We start from the raw sequence: 25,747 nt of genomic DNA on the forward strand, positions 1-25,747 counted from the left end.
GTGTGCAAAGCGGTCATCAAGGCAAAGGGAGGCTACTTTGAAGAATCTCAATTATAAAATATATTTTGATTTGTTTAACAGTTTTTTGGTTACTACATGATTCTATATGTGTTATTTCATAGTTTTGATGTCTTCACTATTATTCTACAATGTAGAAAATAGTAAAATTAAGAAAAACCCTTGAATGAGTAGGTGTGTCCAAACATTTGACTGGTACTGTACCATTTTCTAGCCCCGAGTCTCTACTTTTATCCAATGTAAAAAACACAATTTCAAATTTTGCTACATATAACTGAATCGAGCCAGTCGGTCACAATTATCTGTAAGGTCCCTCAGTCGAGTAGTGAAATTCAAAKACAGATTAAACCACAAAGAATAGGGACATTTTCCAATGCCACAATACTAACCTAATTGACAGAGTGAAAAGAAGGAAGCCTGTATGGAATATAAAAATACAACAGGCTCAGAAACAGTTTCTATTTACAAGTCATCAGACTGCTGAACACTTGAACTGGACTGACCACCTGCTCTGATTCTACGCACCTTAGCACACATGCACTCACTCACTCACGCACACCCACAGACATGCTGTACACCCCCCCCCCACACACACACACACACACGCGCTGCTAGAAGAATCTTATTATGATTGCTAAATACTGCACAATTTAAACACTTGCTCCCCCAATCCCCCTTCCCCAATCCCCCTTCCCCAATACACGTGTAAATATTGGACTATAAATTGTGCCTTGCTGTATTATGCTTATGTAAAAATGTATATTCTATTCTACTGAGCCATTTACTTTATGTTTGTAGTCTTATCTTGTATTATTTCTTATTGTTGTTGCATTGTCGAGAAGGAACCTTCAGGTAAGCATTTATTTGGACGGTATATACCATGTGTATCCCGTTCATATGACTAATAAAACCTGAAACGTAAAACACACACCACACCGCCGTCTAACTCTGTTTCGACGGCAGCCACGAAATCCCGTGTCTCTCGTCAGACAGAGGATCAAGCAGGGCAGAATTTTTTATAATCACATTGTTTCATTTACATCTGATATTCACCAGAGATGGGTTGGCACCGGACTTTAAAATCGGAGTTCTCTGTACAATATGGGGAGCTAATGTAAGTCTTCAAGTCTCAAACAGGGTTATTCATGATGCTTGGGATATTCACCGAACAACCTCTGTTACGGGTTGTAATTCCCCCCAGGATGTAATACCATATTTCCACCTACACTCGTCAAGTTACAGATACTATCAGAAGTAAACTGCAATTATAAACTGTTAACGTATAGGACCAGTTTCCAAAACACATATTTATCCTACTGACTTGGACTCACCATTGAAAGTGCTTATTAGTGTAAAACGAGGCTTAATCTGTATCCAGAAAAAATGCCTTTATGTTTCAGGGGGAGCAGTTACTTCATCTCTCGGTGAAGGTGACATCATTCCATGCCAGGCTAAACTAAACCTAGTTTGATAACCCTACTCTGCCCGGCGAATCAGAAAACCATCAAACAAAACCAACAAACAAGAAAGGTTCGAGAGGCCAAACGGAAGGGGAAGCATCCCTTTCCGATTCCACATTCCTGCCCATGGCGACTGCTGCTGTTGATGGTAAAAAGTCACGTTTGAGTAGTGTCACACAGGCATTCTCGTGGACGGCCTGACCGGGGTCCTACTCATTTCTGTACGGGCGCTGCATTCTAGCCGCCCTGCGCGATATCAGCCGAGCAGCGATTATGAATCATGAATAAAGCATAAGTGATTTGTTTACAAATCTGCTGCACTCTAGTCCTTTACTGAGTGTGTGGTTGTGTGTGTGAGAGAGAGCGAGAGAGAGAGAGAAAGGAGAGAGAGAGAGAGAGAGAGAGAGAGAGAAAATAGTAGCGAGAGGTGAGTGTGGTAGAAAGGGGGACAGGGATTGGAGATAAGGATGGAGTGGTGGAGAGAGGGACAGGGCTGGGAGAAGAGAAGAGAAGAGAAGAGAAGAGAGGAGAGGAGAGGAGAGGAGAGGAGAGGAGAGGAGAGGAGAGAAAGCAATGGGACAGGGATGGGAGAGGATGGTAAAGGATTTAGCTGATACCAGGATGTCCCAGTGTAAATATGTACCATGCAAAGCTTTTAATAGATTTCCTTTGGCTTTTTAAAAGCAATCCTATTTTAGGTTGTATTTTTTACCCTGCCTGACAAAACATGAATAAGCCACTATTCACTTTATCTACAGCAATTACATTAAACCCAATGCAATTCTGCGGAGGCTAGAGGAGATAGTAATACGTTTTGGGATGCTTAAACACTGGGATGCTAAAATACTATAGAATACTTACAGTATAGCTTTTCTGGTCACACACTGTGTGCTTGTTTACCAAAAGTAGTAAACAACGGAGGGAGGCAAAAATGGGAGAAATGGAGGGAAAAGAGAGAGTGAGAGAGAGAGGGAGAGAGAGAGAGAGGGAACATAATGTATTTTGACCAGTATCAGAGTCACTCAAGGATCTGTCATTCATTATTGGGAAACAGACACGTTCTTTACTCAAGGTCTATATATAGTTCAATTCGTACAGAAAGCGGTTTTCAGACTGCACTTTCAGAAGTGCGTTTGAGTAGCCCAGCAGTGTGTCCTGGATAGAGTGACTTGACACATGATTCAGAAGTCACATGTGTTAATAACATAATATTATGCGACATTTTCCAAAAGTGTATTATTTTTTTCGCATGTGAATCTTGCGGGAATTGAACGCACAAGCTTGTCATTGCTAGCACCATGTTCTTACCAGCTGAGCTACACAGGACCACAAACTATATGTGATTTTCTACTGACAAATCTAAATTGTAACACATTGAGCCCATGATGTCTGCTATCTCCAGTACCATGTGTAGAGAGAGGTATTCCTGTAGCAGATCCCACATTGAGGTTACGTACCAAATGGCACCATATTCCCTACATAGTGCATTCATAGGGAATAGGGTGCCATTTGGGACACATCCTGACTCTATTTCTGCTATGCTTCCACGTGTAACCGATGTGAAACAGCTAGCTAGTTAGCGGTGGTGTGCGCTAATATCGTTTCAATCGGTGACGTCACTCGCTCTGAGACCTTGAAGTAGTTGCTCCCCTTGCTCTGCAAGGGCCGTGGCTTTTGTGGAGCGATGGGTAACGATATTTCGAGGGTGGCTGTTGTCGATGTGTGCAGAGGGTCCCTGGTTCGGGGCGAGGAGAGGCATGGAAGCAATACTGCTACACACGCACACCATGACGGGATGTCCGTAGGTACTCTGATGCTTCCCCATCTCTCTACCACTATCGCTCTTTTCTCTGTCTCTTCCATCTCTTCCTTCCTTCCCTCCCTCCCTCTCCATTTCTCTTTCCTCTCTCTGTCTTTTCTATCTCTCTCTTTTCCGTTCTCTATATCCCCTCTTTCTTTTTCTATCCCTCCCTCCCTCCCTCTCTCTCTCACTTCAGTCTTCCCTCCAGGATCTGTCCTATATATAGCTCTGAGCTACATTCCTCTCACAGCAGCTCACACACGCACGCACAAACACACACACACACACTATGCCTGGTGTTGATTTAGAGAAAAGAGAGGAATATTTGAAGGCTCTTCCTATGGATTCGGCATATACTGTATGTCTAGAAGAAAGACATAAGTAGAGAGGGAGAGAGAGATAGAGAGAGAAGGAGAGAGCATGAAAGAGAGAGAGCGAAAGAGAGAGCGAAAGAGAGAGCGAAAGAGAGAAAGAGAGGTTATTAATAACGGTTAAATAAAGAGCTTTTTCAAAACAAACGTCTCCTCTCCATTCTGTTATCAGCACCAGAATACAGCAGCCCATCTCCTACGGGACACACACATCTTTCTGGGAATGTTGCTTTTTACATTGTGGGAAGCCTCAGCTTGCCAGTTGGCTTGGCACTGACAAATGGCTGAGCGTCGCTCCAGCTGACGAGCCAGTCGCACCGGCTGACATTGAAAATCCCCTTGGGAGGAAGAAACTGAGACACAATGTTCCCAACAACAGCCCATCAGTGTATACCTAATACCACAATCCATGTGGCAGTGGATAAAGCATTACAGTAGTGTGACTCAATACAAATGATACACCTCAATAACGTGGGAAACAGTACATACACGTACATAAATATACAGGTTTTGGAGAGGAGTAAGTGCCTTGCTCAAGGGCACAATGGCAGGCATCAATGATTTGATACCAGCAACACTCCAGTTGCCAGCTCACTTCACGACAGATTTTTGTTGTCGGACCCATGATTCAAACTGGCAACTCCGGTTGCTGGCTCGCCTCTCTAACCGCTCGGCTACCTGTCACCCCATGTGACTCCATGTCTCAACCTGGTCTCAGAGCATTTTGTATTATTCTGTACGTAAATCCGAGGAACTCTATTTCGTATAATATGTTACGTTTCATATGGTATGTATTAATTTGTGGATGGCCATCATCCATTTTGCATGATATGTTACGAATTACAATGCATATTATATGTTACGAATTTGCTTAACCCTCCTGTTGTGTTCGTTTCATGTTAATTAATTCGGTGTTCCCGGTCCAAAATGACCGCCCCATTATAGCTGATTATAAATCCATAATAATACATATATTATCACCTAATGTTGTGTTAGATCTTTTTCTCAAATTAAGCTCTTGTGAACATTACCATTTTTGAACATGTATTTGCTATTTATGGCCTGCAGGCCTCAATGTCCTGAGTTCATAGAACTCGTTTTTGAGTAAAAAAAGCATAATGTATGGATTATTTTGACTATAACAAATACTCAGATGAAACATATTGTGCTATTTATCACAGACTACTTTGTGTCAAAGTTTAACAAGGACTCTCTCCTCCTCACCAGTGTCATGATCGAATATATGATCATACACACATACAGTATATCATTTGGTCATTGTGCTGCCACAATGTTGTGAGCAAGGCCTCAAAAAAGCTTTATATATCAGAGCTGCGAGAAAAGTTCTAAACTCATCAAAAAAATAAACGTCCTCTCACTGTCAACTGCGTTTATTTTCAGAAAYCTTAACATGTGTAAATATTTGTATGAACCTAAGATTCAACAACTGAGACATAAACTGAACAAGTTCCACAGACATGTAACTAACAGAAATTGAATAATGTGTCCCTGAACAAAGGGGGGGTAAAAATCAAAAGTAACAGTCAGTATCTGGTGTGGCCACCAGCTGCATTAAGTACTGCAATGCATCTCCTCCTCATGGACTGCACCAGATTTGCCAGTTCTTGCTGTGAGATGTTACCCCACTCTTCCACCAATGCACCTGCAAGTTAGCTGACATTTCTGGGGGGAATGGCCCTAGCCCTCACCCTCCGATCCAAAAGGTCCCAGACATGCTCAATGGGATTGAGATCCGGGCTCTTCGCTGGCCATGGCAGAACACTGACATTCCTGTCTTGCAGGAAATCCCACAGAGAACTAGCAGCATGGTTGGTGACACTGTCAAGCTGGAGGGTCATGTCAGGATGAGCCTGCAGGAAGGGTACCACATGAGGGAGGAGGATGTCTTCCCTGTAACGCACAGCATTGAGATTGCCTGCAATGACAACAAGCTCAGTCCGATGATGCTGTGACACAATGCCCCAGACCATGACGGACCCTCCACCTCCAAATTGATCCCGCTCCAGAGTACAGGCCTCGGTGTAACGCTCATTCCTTCGACGATAAACACGAATCCGATCATCACCCCTGGTGAGACAAAACCGCGACTCGTCAGTGAAGAGCACTTTTTGCCAGTCCTGTCTGGTCCAGCGACGGTGGGTTTGTGCCCATAGGCAACATTGTTGCCGGTGATGTCTGGTGAGGACCTGCCTTACAACAGGCCTACAAGCCCTCAGTCCAGCCTCTCTCAGCCTATTGCGGACAGTCTGAGCACTAATGGYGGGATTGTGCGTTCCTGGTGTAACTCGGGCAGTTGTTGTTGTCATCCTGTACTTGTCCCGCAGGTGGGATGTTCGGATGTACCGATCCTGTGCAGGTGTTGTTACACGTGGTCTGCCACTGTGCGAGGTGTGTGTGTGTGTGTGCTCAAACATACAGTACATGCATGTGGGGGTATGGGAGAGGAAGTGTGTCCATCTGATGAATGGGCATGTGCCTGAACTCAATTTTATACACTAATTGTAGTCTCACCCATTAATTTCTAATGACCGGTCATTTTTGACCGGGAACACCACAGGTGTACAGCAGTTAAATAAAACACACAAAATGTTATAAAAATCATCTAAATGTATTTTGTGTGTTCAGATGCCCTGTGTGGACAAAGTCATGGAACCTTATGACAATCAGATTAAATGAACTACATTTTTCAGAGAGAAAACTTGTAAATCGGTCCAATTTGACCGGAACACAGCAGGAGGGTTAGGGTTAGAAGATAGCCCTATTTGGGAAAAGACCAAGTCCTTATTATGGCAAAAACTGCTCAAATAAGCAAAGAGTCCATCATTACTTTAAGACATTTAAGACATTCATCAAGTGCCATCGCAAAACCATCAAGCGCTATGATGAAACTGGATCTCATGAGGACCGCCACGGGAAAGGAAAACCCAGAGTTAGAGGATAACATTCATTAGAGTTACCAGCCTCAGAAACTGAAGCCCAAATAAATGCTTCAGAGTTCAAGTAACAGACACATCTCAACATCAACTGTTCAGAGGAGACTGCGTGAATCAGGCCTTCATGGTCGAATTGCCGCAGAGAAACCACTACTAAAGGAAAACCACAAGAAGAAGAGACATCATGGCCAATGTATTCAACCTTTTCTGGCCCATTGTGTTGCATGTGAATGTTTATCGTTTTAAGCTTGGAAAAGAGACCCTTAAACCCAGAGTTGGACCACACACCCGCTCCACTGAATGGCAGGCTAGTGAATGCTTTGCAATGCTTGCAGTTAGCCACTGATTCCTTACAAGCCACTCATTGTTGAATTTGCGATTTCCAACTTGTTGTATAATGTTTATGTCCAATAGCCGATGACCACCGATATGTTWTATCTCTAATTTCTCTTCATATGACAAGGATTGAAAAGGATTTTCCAGAAGATTGTTGACTTGATTCATAACAATGAGTGCTTTCTAGCTTGCTTGCTAAGATTTTGAAATGTATGATGTTGACATGACAAAACCAATTAAAGCTATGGTAGATATAACGTGATTTGACATCATTTTATCTGTGGCCAATGACCTTGAGCATTCTTGGATGGGCACTTCTAATGTAACTCTATGGCAGCACCCAAAGGGCTTGAAGTTCTCCCTGTAGATTTTGCGGTGGCGTAGTGTCCCCATGAATGACAGAACACTGAGCCAATCACGGCACAACTAGAGAGCAATACCAACCCCTACTCTATATACACTGCTCAAAAAAATAAAGGGAACACTTAAACAACACAATGTAACTCCAAGTCAATCCCACTTCTGTGAAATCAAACTGTCCACTTAGGAAGCAACACTGATTGACAATAAATTCCACATGCTGTTGTGCAAATGGAATAGACAAAAGGTGGAAATTATAGGCAATTAGCAAGACATCCCCAATAAAGGAGTGATTCTGCAGGTGGTGACCACAGACCACTTCTCAGTTCCTAAGCTTCCTGGCTGATGTTTTGGTCACTTTTGAATGCTGGCGGTGCTTTCACTCTAGTGGTAGCATGAGACGGAGTCTACAAACCACACAAGTGGCTCAGGTAGTGCAGCTCATCCAGGATGGCACATCAATGCGAGCTGTGGCAAGAAGGTTTGCTGTGTCTGTCAGCGTAGTGTCCAGAGCATGGAGGCGCTACCAGGAGACAGGCCAGTACATCAGGAGACGTGGAGGAGGCCGTAAGAGGGCAACAACCCAGCAGCAGGACCGCTACCTCCGCCTTTGTACAAGGAGCACTGCCAGAGCCCTGCAAAATGACCTCCAGCAGGCCACAAATGTGCAAATGTGCCATTTAATCCAAGGAAAAACACACAACGCAGGAGTGGCTTCAAGACAAGTCTCTGAATGGCCTTGAGTGGCCCAGCCTGAGCCCGGACTTGAACCCGATGGAATATCTCTGGAGAGACCTGAAAATAGCTGTGCAGTGACGCTCCCCATCCAAGCTAACAGCGCTTGAGAGGATCTGTAAAGAAGAATAGGAGAAACTCCCCAAATAATGACGTTTTTGCTTCGTCATTCTGGGGTATTGTGTGTAGATTGACGACGGGAAAAAACGATTTAATCTATTTTAGAATAAGGCTGAAAGGAAACACCATGTGGAAAAAGTCAAGGGGTCTGAATACTTTCCGAATGCACTGTGTATATACAGTACCAGTCAGAAGTCTGGACACACCTAGGGTTTTTCTTTATTTTTTATAATTTTAGTGAAGACATCAAAACTATGAAATAACACATATGGAATCATGTAGTAACCCAGAAAAGTGTTAAACAAATCTAAATATATTTTAGATTCTTCAAAGTTGCCACCCTTTGCCTTGATGACAGATTCGCACACTCTTGACAATCTCTCAACCAGCTTCATGAGGAACGCTTTTTCCAACAGTCTTGAAGGAGATCCCATATATACTGGGCAATTGTTGGCTGCTTTTCCTTCACTCTGCGGTCCAACTCATCCCAAACCATCACAATTGGATGGAGGTCAGGTGATTGTGGCCAGGTCATCTGATGCAGTACTCCATCACTCTCCTTCTTGGTCAAATAGCCCTTACACAGCCTGAAGTGTGTTTTGTGTCATTGTCCTGTTGAAAAACAAATGATAGTCCCACTAAACCAGATGGGATGGTGTATCGCTGCAGAATGCTGTGGTAGCCATGCTGGTTTTAAGTGTTCCTTTAATTCTAATGAAATCACTGACAGCGTCACCAGCAAAGCACACCCACACCATCACACCTCCTCTTCCATGCTTCACGGTGGGAACCACACAGAGATCATCCGTTCACCTACTCTGCGTCTCACCAAGACAAAGCGGTTGGAACAAAAATCTCAAATTTGGACTCATAAGACCAAAGGACAGATTTCCACCGGTCTAATGTCCATTGCTCATCTTTCTTGGCCCAAACAAGTCTCTTCTTCTTATTGGTGTCCTTTAGTAGTGGTTTCTTTGCAGCAATTTGAAAATGAAGGCCTGATTCATGTAGTCTCCTCTGAACTGTTGATGTTGAGATGTGTCTGTTATTTGGGCTGCAATCTGAGGTGCAGTTAAAACTTCGGGATCGGTGTCCCTTCCACGGGACGGTTGAGCTAACGTAGGCTAATGCGATTAGCATGAGGTTGTAAGTAACAAGAAAATTTCCCAGGACATAGACATATCTGATATTGGCAGAAAGCTTAAATTCTTGTTAATCTAACTGAACTGTCCAATTTACAGTAGCTATTATAGTGAAAGAATACCATGCTATTGTTTGAGGAGAGTGCACAATTTTGAACATGAAAAGTTATTAATAAACCAATTAGGCACATTTGGGCAGTCTTGATACAAAACTTTGAACAGAAATACAATGGTTCATTGGACCAGTCTAAAACTTTGCACATACACTAAATTGCACCTGGGCTGGAATAATACATTATGGCCTTTCTGTTGCATTTCAAAGATGATGGTACAAAAAAATAAAAGAARGGTTGTCTGTGAAGCATTTATTTGGGCTTCAATCTGAGTTTCAGTTAACTCTAAAGAACGTGTCCTCTGCAGCAGAGGTAACTCTGGGTCTTTCATTCCTGTGGCGGTCCTCATGAGAGCCAGTTTCATCATAGCGCTTGATGGTTTTGCGACTGCACTTTATGAKATTTTCAAAGTTCTTGAAATTTTCCGGATTGACTGACCTTCATGTCTTAAAGTAATGATGGACTGTTGTTTCTCTTTGATTATTTGAGCTGTTCTTGCCATGATATGGGCTTGGTCTTTTACTAAATAGGGCTATCTTCTGTATACCACCCCTACCTTGTCACAACACAACTGATTGGCTCAAATGCAATAAGAAGATAAGAAATTCCACAAATTTACTTTTAACAAGGCACACCTGTTAATTGAAATGCATTCCAGGTGACTACCTCATTAAGCTGGTTGAGAGAATGCCAACATTGTGCGAAGCTGTCATCAAGGCAAAGGGTGGCTACTTTGAAGAATCTCAAATATAAAATATTTTTTGATTTGATTAACACTTTTTGGGTTACTACATGATTCCATATTGTTATTTATAGTTTTGATGTCTTCACTATTATTCTACAATGTAGAAATAGTAAAAATAAAGAAAAACCCTTGAATGAGTAGTTGTGTCGTCCGAACATTTGACTGGCACTGTGTATATATATATATATATATATATATATAAATATATATAATCACACACATTCTGCGTGGAATGACGGCTGATCACTGTATGTAACGACACCAAACATAACATATCATACTAATTCGAGTGTCCCGGATTTACATTTACTATGTCACGTCTAATCTATGACACCACGCTGCATGTCTGGAGTGATATATTTTAGATCAGTGCAGTGGTCCTCTCCCTATGAATTTCTACTGAAGACCCAGGCATGGATTCCGTAGACTGTACTATTGTATACTGGCCTAATAATTTTACGGGAGTCATCATCCAAATGCACAAAACTCGTGCTGCCATATTTCCCCTGCAGCAGGGAGACTATTCACACAGAGAGAAGAACAACTAAGTATGAGGCCATCAATTAATAAATTACACTTTTGGAGTGTAATGTCCCTTTAAGACTAATCAGCCATTACATGACTCACTATGATCTCCCATTATAAATCATAATAAACTCTAGCTACCTGTATGTTGTTTATTGTCAACATTTCCATCCGTCTTTGACCCTTTACATGACACTGTCTATGATTGATAATCTACCACTCCCTATAATGACATGCTGTCTGTCATGCTTTGCTTTATATAACTGTATTAAAGGCACTGAGATGACTGTGGACTGTACAGTCAAGTGTTCTGGAGGATATAGTCTAGTGTATCCAGGTGTCATTCAGTAGACTAAGTTTGACTCTGAAACCTGACTCGTGAGGCTACTGAGAGAGTATGGTGTACATCCCAAATGGCACCCTATTCCCTATATAGTGCACTACTTTTGATCAGGGCCCATAGGACTCTGTTAAAAACTCATGCACTATTAAGGGAGTAAGGTGCCATTTGTCTTTGAATTTATATAAATCCTATGTACAGTTGAAGTCGGAAGTTTACATACACCTCAGCTAAATACATTTAAACTCCGTTTTTCACACTTCCTGACATTTAATCCAAGTAAAAATTCCCTGTTTAAGGTCAGTTAGGATCACCACTTTATTTTACGAATGTGAAATGTCAGAATAATAGTAAAGAGAATGATTTATTTCAGCTTTTATTTCTTTCATCACATTCCCAGAAGTTTACATATACTCAATTATTATTTGGTAGCATTGCCTTTAAATTGTTTAACTTGGGTCAAACGTTTCGGGTAGCCTTCCACAACCTTCCTGCAATAAGTTGGGTGAATTTTGGCCCATTCCTCCTGACAGAGCAGGTTGTAACACTGAGTCAGGTTTGTAGGCCTCCTTGCTCGCACATGCTTTTTCAGGTCTGCCCACAAATTTTCTTTAGGATTGAGGTCAGGGCTTTGTGATGGCCACTCCAATACCTTGACTTTGTTGTCCTTAAGCCATTTTGACACAACTTTGGAAGTATGCTTGGGGTCATTGTCCATTTAGAAGACCCATTTGCGACCAAGCTTTAACTTCCTGACTGATGTCTTGAGATGTTTGTTTCTGTCTGCTCTTTTATGTTTAGATAAGAATTGTATACCTGTCTTTTATACCTATACACCATTCTTGTGTGTGTTCAATAAAAAATATTTGAACAGGACATGTGCTTTCAATAAATCCACATAATTATCCTGCCTCATGATGCCATCTATTTTGTGAAGTGCACCAGTCCCTCCTGCAGCAAAGCACCCCCACAACATGATGCTGCCACCCCGCGTGCTTCACGGTTGGGATGGTGTTCTTCGGCTTGCAAGCATCCCCCTTTTTCCTCCAAACATAACAATGGTCATTATGGCCAAACAGTTCTATTTTTGTTTCATCAGACCAGAGGACATTTCTCCAAAAAGTATGATCTTTGTGCCCATGTGCAGTTGCAAACCATAGTCTGGCTTTTTATGGCGGTTTTTGGAGCAGTGGATTCTTCCTTGCTGAGAGGCCTTTCAGGTTATGTAGATATAGGACTCGTTTTACTGTGGAATAGATACTTTTGTACCCGTTTCCTCCAGCATCTTCACAAGGTCCTTTGCTGTTGCTCTGCATTGATTTGCACTTTTCACACCAAATACGTTCATCTCCTTCCTGAGCGGTATGACTGCTGGGTGGTCCCATGGTGTTTATACTTGCATACTATTGTTTGTACAGATGAACGTGGTACCTTCAGGCATTTGGAAATTGCTCCCAAGGATGAACCAGACTTGTGGAGGTCTACAATTATTTTCTGAGGTCTTGAATGATTTCTTTTGATTTTCCCATGATGTCAAGCAAAGAGGCACTGAGTTTGAAGGTAGGCCTTGAACTACATCCACAGGTACACCTCCAATTGACTCAAATTATATAAATTAGCAGATCAGAAGCTTCTAAAGCCATGACATAATTTTCTGGAATTTTCCAAGCTGTTGAAAGGCACAGTCAACTTAGTGTATGTAAACTTCTGGCCCACTGGAATTGTGATACAGTGAGTTATAAGTGAAATAATCTGTCTGTAAACAATTTTTTGAAAAATTACTTGTGTCATGCACAAAGTAGATGTCCTAACCGAGTTGCCAAAACTATAGTTTGTTAACAAGAAATTTGTGGAGTGGTTGAGAATCGAGTTTTAATGAATCCAACCTAAGTGTATGTAAACTTCCGACTTCAACTGTATTATTAACATAGGAGAGATGGAAAGCAGTGACTGCTCCTCTATTGTCTCTAGTCCCACAGCTGCCTGTCTACAGAGCACCAACGGGAGACAAGTTGAGGCACAGAAAACTAACCAACCACGTGGCATCCTAACTATCTGCCTCCTATGGATTTGGAGTTTTTCTACAAGATAGAGAGAGAYAGATGGGGTGGACAGAAAGAGAGAGTGTGGATAAGAGAGAAAGAGAGGGAGGGTCGGGAGAGAAAGACGAGAGGGAGCTGTTTCACTCCTCCTCTTCCTTACCCCCATACTCTTCATCTTCTTCTTCTTCTTTTTCCTACTTCTCCTCCCGTCACTCTGTATGCCTCTCTGACAGGCCTGCTGTAATTTGTCTCTTTGTCTTCCCCCTGAGTCTCTCTGTCAGAGTAATGGCCAGGCCTGCAATAACTTCTTCACTGGCCCACCAATCACAGCCCTATAAATAACAGCCAGCCCTTCCAGCTTGGCTGCCATAGACTCACAGAGACCGGACAGAATTCCCAGAACAGATCAATACTGCATCCACGACACATGACAATAAACATAATCCTGCATGTTTTATCATAAGATTGCAAAATAATCAGCACGACTGGACAGTTTTTGTGTTATGAGAACATTTGCCACAACCGAACAAATGTTCTGCGAACTTTCACAGAAACAGTTTTGGTTTGCTGGGAAAACATTACTGGTACATGATGTTATTACCTTACCTGGAAACCAAACGAGAACTTTTGGGGAACGTTCTGTGGCGGTTGTTATAGACATTGTGCACAGCATTTTAGTGACTGTGAGTAGAACGTTGATAATGTAAAAATAATAATAATGTTACCAAAAACGTTATTTTCGTGTTTTTGGGATGTTATCATCCTAATGTTAGATAGGTAAAAAAAAGCAGACATTGAATATCCCTTTGAACATAGTGAAGTTATTAATTACACTTTGGATGGTGAATCAATACACCCAGGCGTCCTTCCTAACTCAGTTGCCGGAGAGGAAGGAAATTGCTCAGGGATTTCACCATGAGGCCAATGGATACTTTAAAACAGTTACAGAGTTGAACGACTGTGACAGGAGAAAACTGAGGACGGATCAACAACTTTGTAGTTACTCCACAATATTAAAATGAATGACAGAGTGAAATGTAGGAGGCTTGTGCAGAATAAAAATATTGTGTTTTGTTCATATCACTGAGTACCACTCTTCATATTTTCAAGCATAGTGGTGGATGCATCATGTTATTGTTATGCTTGTCATCGGCAAGGACTAGGGAGTTTTTTAAATAAAAATGTATGTAAAAGAGCTAAGCACAGGCTAAATCCAAGAGGAAACCTGTTTCAGTCTGCTTTCCAACAGACACTTGGAGCCAAATTTTATTTTCAGCAAGACAATAACCTAAAACACAATGCCAAATATACACTGGAGTTGTTACCAAGACGACATTGAATGTTCCTCGTTACAGTTTTGACTTAAATCGGCTTGGAAATGTATGGCAAGACTTGACACTGGCTGTCAAGCAACCAACTTGGCAGAGCTTGCAGAATTAAAATAATAATAATGGGCAAATATTTTACAATCCAGGTGTGCAAATCTCTTCGAGACTTACCTAGAAAGACTGACAGCTCTAATCTCTGCTAAAGGTGATTCTAACTCAGGGGGTTGAAAACGTATACATTCAAGATATACATTTACTGTATGTGTATTTTTTTWATTTTTTTTACAATTGTTCACATTTTTCTTCCACTTTAACATAAGAGTATTTTGTGTAGATCGTTGACAAAAAAAAAATCGCTATTAAATCCATTTTAATCCCACCTTGTAACATACTGTAACAAAATGTGGAAAATGTTGAGGGGTTTGAATACTTTCTGAAGGCACTGTACCCTACTGCTGTCATTCTTTTGGGAGCTGCTCCACTGACAACCAGTTGGGCGCTACGCTCTTGCTGCCCGACAGATGATCCCGCTCAGGCTATGTATGCAGCGTGAGAAATAATCTACATAACGAACTAACAGCTTCCAGAAGTCGTCTGTTTTTTCATCAATTATATAGCCTAGATTGAAAATAGTATTATTACAAAAATAATTCCAATGTTTAAAGCTAACACGTTTCGGAGCAAGGTCCTTCATCAGTACTAAAGTTATTCGCTTTTAGCTAGTTATATCAATCAAATGGTGCACTAATTCAAAAGGTATATCTCTGGCTCTGTTTGGAAGCTTTGAGAGATGGTGTATCTGTTCTTTAGCAGCATTGGGTTGGAACAGGTGAGGGGAGCTACATGGAGCTAGACCAGACACTCCATCTTGTGTGTGTGTGTGTGTGTGTGTGTGTGTGTGTGTGTGTGTGTGTGTGTGTGTGTGTGCGCACGCGTGTGTAAATATGCATCTGTGTGTGTATGCTTGTCTGTAAGTGTGTCGGAATGTGTGTGTGTTCAGCAATCCCTGCTGTGTGACAGTTGGCATATGGAAGCAGTCTGGTTCTGTGTGTCTGATGGTGTGCCACTGACAGTGCCAGCCTGGTGCCCCTCAGACCTCTGCCACTATGCCCTGGCACCTGGGAACCCAACACGGCACAGTGGTGCCTGGAGAGAGGGGCTAATAAGACCACAGCTAAGGCCTCGGGCCACACAGAGACGGATGACATGCACAAAGAATGTACTATGCCTCTTTTTTATACATTTGACATTTTAGTCATTCAGTAGACTCTCTTATCCAGAGTGAATTACAGTTAGTAAATTCGTCTTAAGATAGCTAGGTGGGACAACCACATATCACAATCATAGTAAGTACATGTTTTCTCAATATAGTAGCTATCAGCAAAGTCAGAGCTAGTAAGAGGGGAAAAAAGTGTGAGTGTTAGTTCACGAAAGGCTTAGTTCAACAAATTTCTATTTTTGAGAACAAAAATAACTTTAAAAAAATGGCAGATACATTATAGATAGCAACCTCAGAGAGAAACTTTATTTTGACAGAAAAATATAAAAAACGATTCATAACATAGCATTTGTGTGTAGTTGCCTTTTAATTCAATTCCGCACCTAGCAAGAGACCGTTGTGGTTCGCTAGCAGTGTTTCTGTAGCCTACTGCAGGCTACAATGTACAGCGACGCACATATGATGGCAGAGTTTGCGGTCAACATTTAATATTCATAACTGAATATCACATCGCAGAAATTGAACCAAGACTTCAGACTAAACTTTTGAAATACCTGGTTTGCATACCTATTGCTGCCTTAGCATTTACTGGTAGATATCATGAGTTGAAATGTATTTCCTACCTACAGTGCCTATTCACACCCTTTGACTTTTCCCCAAATTTTTGTTTTACAGCCTGAAATTAAAATGGAATAAAATGATATTTTGTGTCACTGGCCTACACACAATAAAAACCCCATAATGTCAAAGTGGAATTCTGTTTTTCAAAATGTTTACAAATTCATAAAAAAAGGAAAAGCTAAAATGTCACTAAGTATTCAAACCCTTTGTTATGGCAAGCCTTTTAAAATGTATTTCATTTTTATTTAATGAGGCAAGTCAGTTAAGAACACATTCTTATTTACAATGATGGCCTAGGAACAGTGGGTTAACTGCCTTGTTCAGGGGCAGAACGACAGATTTATACCTTGTCAGCTCGAGGATTCAATCTAGAAACCTTTCGGTTACAGGTCCAACGCTCTAACCACTAGGCTACCTGCCTAAATAAGTTCAGGAGTAAAAATGTGCTTAACAAGTCACATACTAAGTTGCATGGACTCTGTGTGCAATAATAGTGTTTAACATGATTTTTGAATGACTACCTCACACCCCACACATAAGTAAGATCCTTCAGTCGAGCAGTGAATTTCAAGCACAGATTAAAACAGATCAGAAAGGTTTTGCAATAACTAGCAAGGAAGGGCACCTATTGTTAGATCTTAACTTAATGGGATTCTTAGCTAATGTTTTGGGAATGTACCCAGTTTGCTGGTAGTCACTCCAACTAGATTCACTTAAACCTGCCTCTACCCACTCCAGTCCAACGCACTCCTGACTCCTGGTCAAGAACACACACTATCTAACTTCTCTGACTCTCTGTCTTTCTCTGTCTCTCTCTCACACACACACACACACACCACACACACACACACACACACACACACACACACACACAGAGGTCTGGTGCCCCTCAGAGGTTTTAGAACACCTACTCATTCAAGGGTTTTTCATTATTTGTACTATTTTCTACATTGTAGAATAATAGTGAAGACATCAAACTCTAAATAACACATATGGAATCATGTAGTAACCAAAAAAGTGTTAAACAAATCAAAATATATTCTATTTTTGAGATTCTTCAAAGTAGCCACCCTTTGCCTTGATGACAGCTTTGCACACTCTTGGAATTCTCTCAACCAGCTTATGGAGGTAGTCACCTGGAATGCATTTCAATTAACAGCTGTGCCTTGTTAAAAGTACATTTGTGGAATTTCTGTCCTTTTTAATGTGTTTGAGCCAATTGGTTGTGTTGTGACAAGGTAGGTGGGGGTATACAGAAGATAGACCTATTTGGTAAAATACCAAGTCCATATCATGCCAAGAACAGCTCAAATAAGCAAAGATAAATGACAGTCCATCATCACTTTAAGACATGAAGATCAGTCAATACTGGAAAATTTCAAGAAATTCGATTCATTTTGGTTCTGATAGAAATTCCCCTGCTTCAAATTCAATAGTTGCTATATTAGCTAATTGATCATTACTGAGCAGCAAATGTGTAAAGTACTTAAGTAAAAATACAAGTTGGGTTTCCGGGCCAGAGTGCACATTATACCGTGACATTCGGGGGTCTCAATTTTTTTCCGTGGGGCCTATGTGTGCACGCGGTAGCATTTTCTATTTATTATGGGCCTAATAGTAAAGATGTAATTTAATGTAAAAAATATAAAAAAAGTGTTACCTTTTAATTTGGCGTGAACACAATCAGGATTGTCAAATACATAACTTCAAAAAGTAGACTTCCTGAGCATTTTTGTCACGCCAATTGATGAATGGAAAGTGAACCATCGGTTACAAAACACCAAAAGTGTTATGACATTCGGCTATTGTCACTGGGTCTACATTCAAGTAGCCTAAATTAATTGATGCGTCATGCTGATAAAATTACCTTTTTTGTAGAAAGAAAAGTTGGGACACCTGAAAAGGGTCTGAGAAACAGGACAGTCCCAGGATGAGAAGTGCAGCCACATGGGATAGTTTAAAAAAAACATGACACAGAGGTGGGGGTGGAGTTCTGGGAATCTGATTAGGAACACATTAGGAACACCTGCTCTTTCCATGACATAGCGTTCACCTGGATTCACCTGGTCAGTCTATGATTCCTCATTGATGTCACCTGTTAAATCCACTTTAATCAGTGTAGATGAATGGGGAAACAGTTGAGACGTGGATTGGGTCCCGTGTTTCTCAGTTTCTAAAGCATGGTGCTTGCAACGCCAGGGTTGTTGGTTTGATTCCCGAAGGGGAACCAATACGAAAAAGTATGACAGATGTATGCACTCACTAATGTATGTCGCTCTAGATAAGAGCATCTGCTAAATTACTCAAATGTAAATGTAATTGTGTATGTGTGCAATTCTGAAGGTGAATGGGCAAGGCAAACGATTTAAGTGCCTTTGAATGAGGTACGGAATTAGGTGTCAGGTTTGAGTCTGTCAAGAATTGCAATGCTGCTGTTTTTTTAACGCTCAACAGTTTACTGTGTTATTAAGAACGGTACACTACCCAAAGGTCATCCAGCAAACTTGACATGATTGTGGGACACATTGGAGTCACCATGGGCCAGCCAAACTGTGTAATGCTTTCGAAACCTTGTGGAGACCATGCCCGGACAAATTGAAGCTGTTCTAAGGGCAAAAGGGGGTGCAACTAAATATTAGGAAGGTGTTCCTAATGTTTTGAACACTCAGTGTACAGCATTCCTCAAGACACACATAGAGCCTGCAGCAGCACTCAGAAGTGAAGGACAGAGAAATTGTGTGTGAGTTGACAAATCATGAGGCAAATTGGTAAAAAAATAAATGGCACTTTGCCCCTCTTTTTAAAGATTTTGTCTCATTATTTTGTATTAGACTAAATCAAAAGGGGTGGGACGTTGCCCCACCTGATTCGAAAGTGATGGGGGGAAATTGGCAGCTCGCCACATGGTTTTTTCTTCTGGTGACCCTGATTCATCCTATGTTTACTTACGAGGTGGAACCATACACATATTTCCGAATGATCAGTAACACTCGTCTAAGTCCATAGCTGTGTCCATATGCCTGCTCTACACACCCATCCCTGTTCTGTGGACTCACTCTGCATGCTGAACACTATTTTGGATACCCTGAGGGAACAATAGTGGAATAACTGAAGAACGAACAGCCTTGGAGAACATGGGTGGAATAACTATACAGATTTTACAGTGTCTCCCCGTACTGTATCGAACCCACTGCATATTTTAATTGTTGCCTTTTGTGGAGGAAGTAGGGTGTTGACGTGTGTCTTGATCAAAGGGTAGCGAAGGTGGATCACGTGATGAGTAAACTTTCTGAGACGTGGAGACTTGCTTAAGTACATTCCATCACACACCCTTGAATGTCCTTGTCTGACACACACACACACACACACACACACACAACACCACCACACAACCCACACACCAAACAGCCAAAACTGACACTAAAGAGCCAGAGAGCCATTGAAATAATAAAGGCTAAATTGGTTGGGTTGTCTTCTCGCTTGACCAGTTCACAGATGTGCTTTGCATTAGGTCCTCTGAGACACACAGGGCCTCCGCGGACAGAGTTCATTACACTGTGCTGAGCAGGTTACACATCGAGCACGGCTCTTCTTATCACACTTTCTCTGCTTAATTGGCCTGCCTTCTGTTCCCTATTGTTATAGCAGTTAGATGTCTGTATGTGTGTGCGTATAAGTGCGTACATGCGTGTCCGTGTGTGTCCGTGCTTGTCTGAACTGCTTACAGCTTGGAAATTAGAGTACCTTCTAGTGCTCATGTCTAAGGTGACATTTTAGAAGGTGAAAAAATGGTTTTGGAGAAACGTCCTCATCCACAAGCTAATGCAAAATAGATGGAGAGTATATTTTCACTACTCAGGCTCTAATGTGAGGAAATGACAGTTTAAGTCTGCAAACCAAATGGCCCCCTATTTCCTATTTTGACCAGGGCCCACTAAAAAAGGACAACATGGAGAGAAAACATCTTCTCTTGAATTACAATGTAAAAAATACCTATAGTAGCAATTATTTGCTGACCTATCATTACTTGTGATTCATTTTCTTGAATAAAATCATTTTTTCAAAGGGTACAGTGCCTGTCGTCGCTGCCAAATGTACTTATATATATATATATATATATATTTGCAGCAATTTCAAAACACCTGTTTTCGCTTCGTCATTATGGGTACACTAATGAGATTAGTTTTTTAGAATAATGCTGTAACATAACTAAATGTGGAAAAGGGAAGGCGTCTGAATACTTTCCAAATGCACAGTATATACACTACCGTTCAAAAGTTTGGGGTCACTTAGAAATGTCCTTGTTTTTGAAAGAAAAGCTCATGTTTTGTCCATTAAAATAATATCAAATTGATCAGAAATACAGTGTAGACATTGTTAATGTTGTAAATGACTATTGTAGCTGGAAACGGCTGATTTCAATCCAGGTGTGTGGCTTAGCCAAGTCTTTAAGAGGATTCATTTCAGGTTTGTTATTCAGATAAGTTTCTCAGATACTAAGAGAGGGAGACAGATTTCTGATCAGTTTTTTTACATTTAGATCATAAAAATGTATATCACTGGGGTAGGCGGCACCTGATTCTAGATCAGCACTCCTACACTGACATGTTTTGTTAATAAGGGACCTGGTCTCAGAGCGGATTCAAATACTGCAGAGAGACCAAACACTAAATCCTATCCTGTGAACTTACCTCAGGTTTCCATGGCAACTTCTTGTGGCGCTGGCTGAGAAACTTCCTGATGTGGGCATGGTCTCTGGGGTCAGCTCCAACAGCATTGGACTCATCCTCCTGGAGAAGGACAGAGAACATGGTCAGTGGGGGGGGGGTTGAGACAGGGATGACAGTTATGGAGAAAAGAGAGAGAAAGAAAAAGCATCCAAAGGACATAGAAATGGAAGAAAGTACAGGCCTAGATGAAAGTAGAGTGATGGATTATGGTAAAGAGGAAGAGGGGAAAATATGCACATTATAGGATGAAAAAGCAGATGAAAATGAATGAGAATATGAGAGAGGGGTAAAGGGAAAGATTGTACCGTTACTCTTTCACTGTATAAATCAAAAAGTGCAACAATAGAAATGTGATATCACTTGCAGTGCACAGAATATGTGATTAGCATGAGGTTGTAAGTAACAAACAAAAATCCCAGGACATAGAAATATCTGACATGGGCATAAAGTTTAAATTCTTGTTAATCTAACTGCACTGTCCAATTTACAGTAGCTATTACAGTGAAAMAATATCATGCTATTGTTTGAGCAGAGTGCACAATTATGAACTTGAAWATGTATTAATAAACCAATTATGCACATTTGGGCAGTATCGATACAAAGTTTTGAACAGGTTCATTGGATCAGTCTAAAACTTTGCATATACACTGCTGCCATCTAGTGGCCAAAATCTAAATTGTGCCTGGGCTGGAATAATGCATTATGGCCTTTCTCTTGCATCTTTTACCAGATCTAATGTGTTTTATTCTCCTACATTAATTTCACATTTCCACAAACTTCAAAGTATTTCCTTTCAAATGGTCTCAAGAATATGCATATTCTTGCTCCAGGTCCTGAGCTACAGGCAGTTAGATTTGGGRACGTTTAGAACAAATTCTTATTTACAATGATGGCCAACTCTGGCTAAATCCGGACGATGCTTGGCCAATTGTGTGCCGCCCTGTGGGACTCCCAATCACAGCTGTGATACAGCCTGGATTCAAACCAGGTACTATAGTGACACCTCCTGCACTGAGATGCAGTGCCTTAGACTGCTGCGCCACTCATGGTTGTGTCCGAAATGGCACCCTATTCCCTATAGAGTGCATTACTTTTGATCAGAGCCCTATTTATTCAACCTTTAATTTGACAGGGAGTCATGCTGAGACCAATGTCTTTTTTACAGATGATCCCTGTATAATACATACACATCAATACACACCAATATACACTATTGTTGTATTTTATCTTGAAATACACTTATTCATGTTACCATACTAGAACTTATTGATTACTTGACATGCATAATGACTGTATATGTTGGGGTCAATGGAGGGTGGATAAAAATTAGGTGTATGGAAAGTTACTGAGTGAGACAATGGGGGGAGGCAAAAAGTTTACATTCTGTCAAACATGTTATTCTTAAATCTCATGGATCCTATGGAGGGAGGCAAAGGGCAACAGTCTGGTTTCAGTCACTTATAATGTAGGACAGCCGTGGATAAGGGAGGAGTGAGGAATTCCGCCCGAGGTCAGGTCAGATGAAGTGACATGGAACACACATAGACTTACATGCACACAAATGTTCTAGCAGGAGGCCGGGCCATGACTACACCAGTGAGAGGAACAAATTAAGATCATGACTAGCAACAGAGATGTATTGGCTGTCTACATGTGCAAGGACTTGACTCTACCTAGTAGGAGGGTACAAATATACAGCACCAGTCAAAAGTTTGGACACACCTACTCATTCAAGGGTGTTTCTTTATTTGTACTATTTTCTGCATTGTAAATTAAAGTGGAAACATCAAAACTATGAAATAACACATATAGAATCATGTAGTAGCCAAAAAAGTGTTAAACTAATCAAAATATATTTTAGATTCTTAAAAGTGTTAATCCTTTGCCTTGACGACAGCTTTGCACACTCTTGGCATTCTCTCAGCCAGCTTCATTAGGTAGTCACCTGGAATTCATTTCAGGTATGTCTTGTTAAAAGTTAATTTGTGGAATTTCTTTCCTTTTTAATGTGTCCGAGCCAATCAGTTGTGTTGTGACAAGGTGGGGGGGTATACAGAAGATAACCCTATTTAGTAAAAGACCAAGTTCATATTATGGCAACAGCTCAAATAAGCAAAGAGAAATGACAGTACAGCACATCATTACTTTAAGACATGAAGGTCAGTCAACAAGGAACATTTCAAGAACTTCAAGTGCAGTCGCAGAAACCATCAAGCGCTATGATGAAACTGGCTCTCATGAGGACGGCCAAAGGAAAGGAAGACCCAGAGTTACCTCTGCTGCAGAGGATAAATTCATTCGAGTTAACTGCACCTCAGATTGCAGCCCAAATAACAGACACATCTCAACATCAACTGTTCAGAGGAGACKGCGTGAATCAGGCCTTCATGGTTGAATTGCTGCAAAGAAACTAAAGGACATCAATAATAAGAAGAGACTAGCTTGGGCAAAGAAACACACGCAATGGACATTAGACCAGTGGAAATCTGTCCTTTGGTCTGATGAGTCCAAATTTGAGATTTTTGGTTCCAACCACCTTGTCTTCAATTATTTTATCTTTATTTAACTAGGCAAGTCAGTAAAGAACACATTCTTATTTTCAATGACAGCCTAGGATCAGTAGGTTAACTGCCTTGTTCAGAGGCAGAACGACAGATTTTTTACCTTGTCAGCTCAGGGATTTGAGCTTGCAACCTTTCAGTTACTAGTCCAACGCTCTAACCACCAGGCTACCTGCCGCCTTTTGTGAGATGCAGATGTAGGTGAATGGATGATCTCCGCATGTGTGGTTTCCACCGTGAAGCATGGAGGAGAAGGTGTGATGGTGCTTTACTGGTGACACTGTGTTTGATTTATATAGAATTGAAGACCCACTTAACCAGCATGACTACCACAACATTCTGCAGCGATACACCATCCCATCTGGTTTGCGCTTATTGGGACTATCATTTGTTTTTCAACAGGACAATGACCCAACACACTTCCAGGCTGTGTAAGGAGAGTGATGGAGTGCTGCATCAGATGACCTGGCCTCCACAGTCACAGCCAATTGAGATGGTTTGGGATGAATTGGACCGCTGAGCGAAGGAAAAGCAGCCAACAAGTGTTCAGCATATGCAGGAACTCCTTCAAGACTGTTGGTACAGCATTCCTCATCTAGCTGGTTGAGAGAATGCCAAGAGTGTGCAAAGCTGTCAAGGCAAAGGATGAACACTTTGAAGAATCTAAAATATATTTTGATTTGTTTAACATGTAGTCACTTTTTTGGTTACTACATGATTCCATTTGTGTTATTTCATAGTTTTGATGTCTCACTATAATTCTATAATGTAGAAAATAGTAAAAATAAAGGAAAACCCTTGAATGAGTAGAGTTGTCCACTTTTGACTGGTACTGTATGTGCTTGTGTAAACATGTCTTTGCAGGTGTTTGACCCAGTGGGTGAATAAACTTGGTTTGAGCTTTTCCAAGTCATCCGTTTGAGTTTTTACACTGTTTGTTTAGAACCTAACACTGTACACATCGATATACACATCAACTGAGTGAACAAAACATTAGAAACACCATCATAATATTGAGCTGCAACTCCCCACCACCTTTGATTTAGTTTAATACAAAATGTTGAGGAAAAAGCTTTTTATACCAATTTCTCTGTCCTTCACTTCTGAGTACTGCTGCAGTCTCTATGTGTGTCTTGACAAATGATGTTCACTGAGTGTTCGAAACATTAGGAACACCTTCCTAATATTGAGTTTCGCCCTTTTGGCCCTTAGAACAGCTTAAATTTGTCGGGGCATGGACTCTACAAGGTGTTGAAACGGATCTACAGGACGCTATCCCATGTTGACTCCCATTGTTGCTACAGTTTGTCAAGTTGGCTGGATGTCGTTTGGGTGGTGGACAATTCTTGATTCACATGGGAAACTGCACTCAAACCAGTGTTTCTAGCACCTACTACCGTACCCCGTTCAAAGGCACTTAAATCATTTATCTTGCCCATTCACCCTCTGAATGGCATACGCTGCATTCGGAACGTATTCAGACCCCTTGACTTTTTCCACATTTTGTACGTTACAGCCTTAAACTGGATTAAATATTTGTTTTCCTCATCAATCTACACACAATACCCCATAATGACAAAGCGAAAATAAAAAAAGGAAATACCTTATTTACATACAATATTCAGACCCATTGCTATGAGACTCGAAAATGAGCTCAGGTGCATCCTGTTTCCATTAATCATCCTTTAGATGTTTCTACAACTTGATTGGAGTCCACCTGTGGCAAATTCCATTGATTTTACATGATTTGGAAAGGCACACACCTGTCTATATAAGGTCCCTCAGTTGACAGTGCATGTCAGAGCAAAAACCAAGCCATGAGGTCAAAGGAATTGTGAGACAGAATTGTGTTGAGGCACAGATCTGGGGAAGGGTACCAAAAACATTCTGCAGTATTGAAGGTCCCTAAGAACAGTGTCCTCCATCATTCTTAAATGGTTGAAAAGTTTGGAACCACCAAGACTCTCCCTAGAACTGGCTGCACGACCAAACTGAGAAATCGGGGGAGAAGTGCCTTTGTCAGAGAGGTGAGCAAGAACCCGATGGTCACTCTGACAGAGCTCCAGAGTTCCTCTGTGGAGATGGGAGAACCTTCCAGAAGGACAACCATCCATGCAGCACTCCACCAATCAGGCCTTTATGGTAGAGTGGCCAGACGGAAGCCACTCCTCAGTAAAAGGCATGTGACAGCCAGCTTGGAGAGTGCCAAAAAGCACCTAAAGGACT

At 41.3% G+C, this 25,747-nt stretch overlaps 1 protein-coding gene across 1 annotated transcript in view; it reads right to left on the reverse strand.

Moving 5' to 3' along the window:
- The window catches only part of b4galnt4a (beta-1,4-N-acetyl-galactosaminyl transferase 4a), a 431,216-nt gene that overhangs the window by 152,226 nt on the left and 253,243 nt on the right, over positions 1–25,747 (reverse strand). The window contains exon 3 of the mRNA XM_023984701.2: positions 20,922–21,020. Coding sequence (XP_023840469.1) covers positions 20,922–21,020 — 99 coding nt within the window. The remainder of the gene's footprint in view (positions 1–20,921; positions 21,021–25,747) is intronic.

Source organism: Salvelinus sp. IW2-2015, linkage group LG4q.1:29 (assembly GCF_002910315.2).
Source record: "Salvelinus sp. IW2-2015 linkage group LG4q.1:29, ASM291031v2, whole genome shotgun sequence".
Taxonomy (NCBI): Eukaryota; Metazoa; Chordata; class Actinopteri; order Salmoniformes; family Salmonidae; genus Salvelinus; species Salvelinus sp. IW2-2015.